At 43.0% G+C, this 4,872-nt stretch overlaps 1 protein-coding gene across 1 annotated transcript in view; it reads left to right on the top strand.

Annotated features, from left to right (window-relative positions):
* Positions 1-706: 706 nt before the first annotated feature.
* The window catches only part of btr01 (bloodthirsty-related gene family, member 1), a 33,376-nt gene continuing 29,210 nt past the window's right edge, over positions 707-4,872 (top strand). The window contains exons 1-2 of the mRNA XM_064960819.1: positions 707-852; positions 2,708-3,377. Of these exons, the coding sequence (XP_064816891.1) occupies positions 3,239-3,377 (139 nt within the window). The 5' untranslated portion in view covers positions 707-852; positions 2,708-3,238. The remainder of the gene's footprint in view (positions 853-2,707; positions 3,378-4,872) is intronic.

Below are 4,872 nucleotides of genomic sequence, written 5' to 3'. Positions count from 1 at the left end.
GTATAATCACAGTCGTGTATAATCACAGTCGTGTATAATCACAGTCGTGTATAATCTCAGTCGTGTATAATCTCAGTCGTGTATAATCTCAGTCGTGTATAATCACAGTCGTGTATAATCACAGTCGTATAATCACAGTCGTGTATAATCACAGTCGTGTATAATCACAGTCGCGTATAATCTCAGTCGTGCATAATCTCAGTCGGTATAATCTCAGTCGGTATAATCACAGTCGTGTATAATCACAGTCGTGTATAATCACAGTCGTGTATAATCACAGTCGTATAATCACAGTCGTGTATAATCACAGTCGTGTATAATCTCAGTCGTGTATAATCACAGTCGTGTATAATCTCAGTCGTGTATAATCACAGTCGTGTATAATCACAGTCGTGTATAATCACAGTCGTGTATAATCACAGTCGTGTATAATCACAGTCGTGTATAATCACAGTCGTGTATATCCCGCAGACACCTTGACGGTCCTGAAAGAACTTCAATGGACTCTATGTAAACTGGAAACCACATATCCTGAGGCTGTATTGTCTTTATTGACGCTGGGGATTTTAATAAGGCTAATCTGAAAACAATGAATGAGCGACCCGGGCTGGCAAATTTATGGATCATTGTTACTCTAACTTCCGCGACGGAAGCAAAGCCCTCCCTCGCCCTCCTTTCAAAAAATCTGACCACGACTCCATTTTTGTTGCTTCCAGCCAGGTCTGCTCAGGTCTGTTCAACGCTGGTCCGACCAATCTGATTCCACACTTCAAGATTGCTTCGATCACGTGGACAGGGATATGTTCCGGATAGTGTCGGACAATAACATTGATGTATGTAATTGCTGATTCGGTGAGTGAGTTTATTAGCAAGTGCATTGGTGACATTGTACCCACAGTGACATAGGCAATGGTTAACCAATCATATTTTCAAGTCCTGAAGGCAAAATTCCAGGTAACCTTGGAGAGAAGTTATGCCTTACAAGTTTGCTTCTGAGGAAGAGGCACAAAAGTAAGTAACTAGCTGTATTAGGTGGAAATATAGAAGGTCATTTCGTCAAACTTCATTCAAAATATAGATGTTTTTCTTGAGACAATATGTGTGGGCATAGGCAGATGTTGAAATTGGAGGATGCATTTGGGCATATTCTATAATGAGATTCAATAGGCTACATCTGTCCCCGTACAAATGTTGAGAAATGATGACGTAATTTAAATTTGTATTGCTCTCTTCCACCTTAAACCCCATGAGCTCTCTCTCTCTGTGTGTGTGTGTGTGTGTGTGTGCGTGTGCGTGTGTGAGTGTGTGGAGTGCGTGTGTGAGTGCGTGCGTGTGAGTGTGTGTGTGTGTGTGTGTGTGTGTGTGTGTGTGTGTGTGTGTGTGTGTGTGTGTGTGTGTGTGTGTGTGTGTGTGTGTGTGTGTGTGTGTGTGTGTGTGTGCGTGTGTGTGTGTGTGTGTGTGTGTATGTGTGTGCATGCATATGGATATTTTACATGTGGCCACCTAAGTATGGCTGCTGACATTAACCATAAACAAATGAAAGATAATAATAAGTACTAAGAACATGATATACCCTGGGTGGTCATGACTTAGGCTGGGTAGTCATGACATAGGCATGACTTAGGCTGGGTGGTCATGACATAGGCTGGGTGGTCATGACATAGCTGGGTAGACTTAGGCTGGGTGGTCATGACATAGGCTGGGTGGTCATGACTTAGGCTGGGTAGTGACATAGTCATGACATAGGCTGGGTGGTCATGACTTCTAGGCTCATGACTTAGGGCTGGGTGGTCATGACATGGGCTGGGTGGCTGGTCTGGGTGGTCATGACATAGCGTAACTGGTTTTGACATAGCATGTGTGTTAATGGCATAGTCTAGGTATTGATTTGTGAAAGTAACATTGTGTGAGCCCCAAATAGCAGTTGAGGTGACAGAGTGCAAGCGAGCAAGTGAGGATTACTAGCAGTCTTATTTTGTGTTGTAAACATATTGCCTAATTCTAGTGCATGTTTAAAGATGTTTCCTGTCTGGCAGAGCCTGTGGCCTAACAACAGCCTGAAGGCCTATTGGTCCTTGTTTTCTCCAACCAGACCAGGTTGTGTTTACCATGTTGTGCAATAGGCGACAGTATCAGCGCTGGTTGAGGCCTCCTCTGTGCTGCCGGTCCCTACTTCATTCCACCCCCTGTCTGATGTGACAGATACAGGCCTACTGTGTGAGCTAACTAGGGTAAACATCAGTCAGAGTGCACAGACCACATTCCTCTACATTATCTCACAGGCAGCCATGCTTGACTGAGACAAATGTTCCTCTGTGGAGGACACAATCTGTGTGTGTGTGTGTGTGTGTGTGTGTGTGTGTGTGTGTGTGTGTGTGTGTGTGTGTGTGTGTGTGTGTGTGTGTGTGTGTGTTATGTAATACAGTGCTGACAGACATTACCTAAACAAAAGGGACATTTACACACACTCTCAATCCACCTAATACCTGGGAGCTCCTGTCCCCTAGCTGCAGAGATCCAGATAAGTAGCCCTACCAGCCAGCCCTAGCGTCTCACCGGCCCCAGCCTCAGCCTCAGCCTCAGCCCCAGCTCCAGCCTCCAGCCCCAGTCCCAGCCCCAGCCCCAGCCAGGCTCCCTCTGGGCTGGGCAGATTCTTCTCAACAAACTTTTTAATGACACCTAACACTTGTGTTCTGTTGCCCCCTAGCTGCAGAGCTCCAGACCAGTAGCCCTACCAGCCAGCCCTACCGTCTCCCCTGCAGAGGTCCAGACCAGTAGCCCTACCAGCCAGCCCTACCGTCTCCCCTGCAGAGCTCCAGACCAGTAGCCCTACCAGCCAGCCCTACCGTCTCCCCTGCAGAGGTCCAGACCAGTAGCCCTACCAGCCAGCCCTACCGTCTCCCCAGCAGAGCTCCAGACCAGTAGCTCTACCAGCCAGCCCTACCATCTCCCCAGCAGAGGTCCAGACCAGTAGCCCTACCAGCCAGCCCTACCGTCTCCCCTGCAGAGCTCCAGACCAGTAGCTCTACCAGCCAGCCCTACCGTCTCCCCAGCAGAGCTCCAGACCAGTAGCTCTACCAGCCAGCCCTACCGTCTCCCCAGCAGAGGTCCAGACCAGTAGCCCTACCAGCCAGCCCTACCATCTCCCCTGCAGAGCTCCAGACCAGTAGCTCTACCAGCCAGCCCTACCATCTCCCCAGCAGAGGTCCAGACCACTAGCTCTACCATTTTCCCCAGAATGGCTCTCTCCGGGTCGGGTGGCTTCCTCTCTGAGGATCAGTTCATCTGTTCTATCTGCCTGGATGTGTTCACCAACCCAGTCTCCACACCCTGTGGTCACAGCTACTGTCTGGACTGCATCTCCACCTACTGGGATGGTATGTATTGTGGCTTTGTATATACGGTAGACTACCTGAAATATAAATGTTTACATAGGTCTATATACTGTACACTACCTGAAATATAAATGTTTACATAGGCCTATATACTGTACATTACCTGAAATATAAATGTTTACATAGGTCTATATACTGTATACTACCTGAAATATAAATGTTTACATAGGTCTATATACTGTATACTACCTGAAATATAAATGTTTACATAGGCCTATATACTGTACACTACCTGAAATATAAATGTTTACATAGGTCTATATACTGTACACTACCTGAAACATAAATGTACATAGGCCTATATACTGTACATTACCTGAAATATAAATGTTTACATAGGTCTATATACTGTACATTACCTGAAATATAAATCTACATAGGCCTATATACATACCTGAAACATAAATGTACATAGGCCTATATACTGTACACTACCTGAAACATAAATGTACATAGGCCTATATACTGTACACTACCTGAAACATAAATGTACATAGGCCTATATACTGTACATTACCTGAAATATAAATGTTTACATAGGTCTATATACTGTACATTACCTGAAATATAAATCTACATAGGCCTATATACTGTACACTACCTGAAACATAAATGTACATAGGCCTATATACTGTACACTACCTGAAACATAAATGTACATAGGCCTATATACTGTACACTACCTGAAACATAAATGTACATAGGCCTATATACTGTACATTACCTGAAATATAAATGTTTACATAGGTCTATATACTGTACACTACCTGAAACATAAATGTACATAGGCCTATATACTGTACATTACCTGAAACATAAATGTACATAGGCCTATATACTGTACATTACCTGAAACATAAATGTACATAGGCCTATATACTGTACATTACCTGAAACATAAATGTACATAGGCCTATATACTGTACACTACCTGAAATATAAATGTACATAGGCCTATATACTGTATATTACCTGAAACATAAATGTACATAGGCCTATATACTGTACACTACCTGAAATATAAATGTACATAGGCCTATATACTGTATATTACCTGAAACATAAATGTACATAGGCCTATATACTGTACACTACCTGAAATATAAATGTACATAGGCCTATATACTGTATATTACCTGAAATATAAATGTTTACATAGGCCTATATACTGTACACTACCTGAAATATAAATGTACATAGGCCTATATACTGTACACTACCTGAAATATAAATGTACATAGGCCTATATACTGTATATTACCTGAAATATAAATGTTTACATAGGCCTATATACTGTACACTACCTGAAATATAAATCTACATAGGCCTATATACTGTACACTACCTGAAACATAAATGTACATAGGCCTATATACTGTACATTACCTGAAACATAAATGTACATAGGCCTATATACTGTACATTACCTGAAACATAAATGTACATAGGCCTATATACTGTACACTACCTGAAATAT

The sequence above is a fragment of the Oncorhynchus masou genome, unplaced genomic scaffold, assembly GCF_036934945.1.
Source record: "Oncorhynchus masou masou isolate Uvic2021 unplaced genomic scaffold, UVic_Omas_1.1 unplaced_scaffold_2433, whole genome shotgun sequence".
Classification (NCBI taxonomy): Eukaryota; Metazoa; Chordata; class Actinopteri; order Salmoniformes; family Salmonidae; genus Oncorhynchus; species Oncorhynchus masou.
This window is presented reverse-complemented; position numbering and strand designations above follow the sequence as displayed.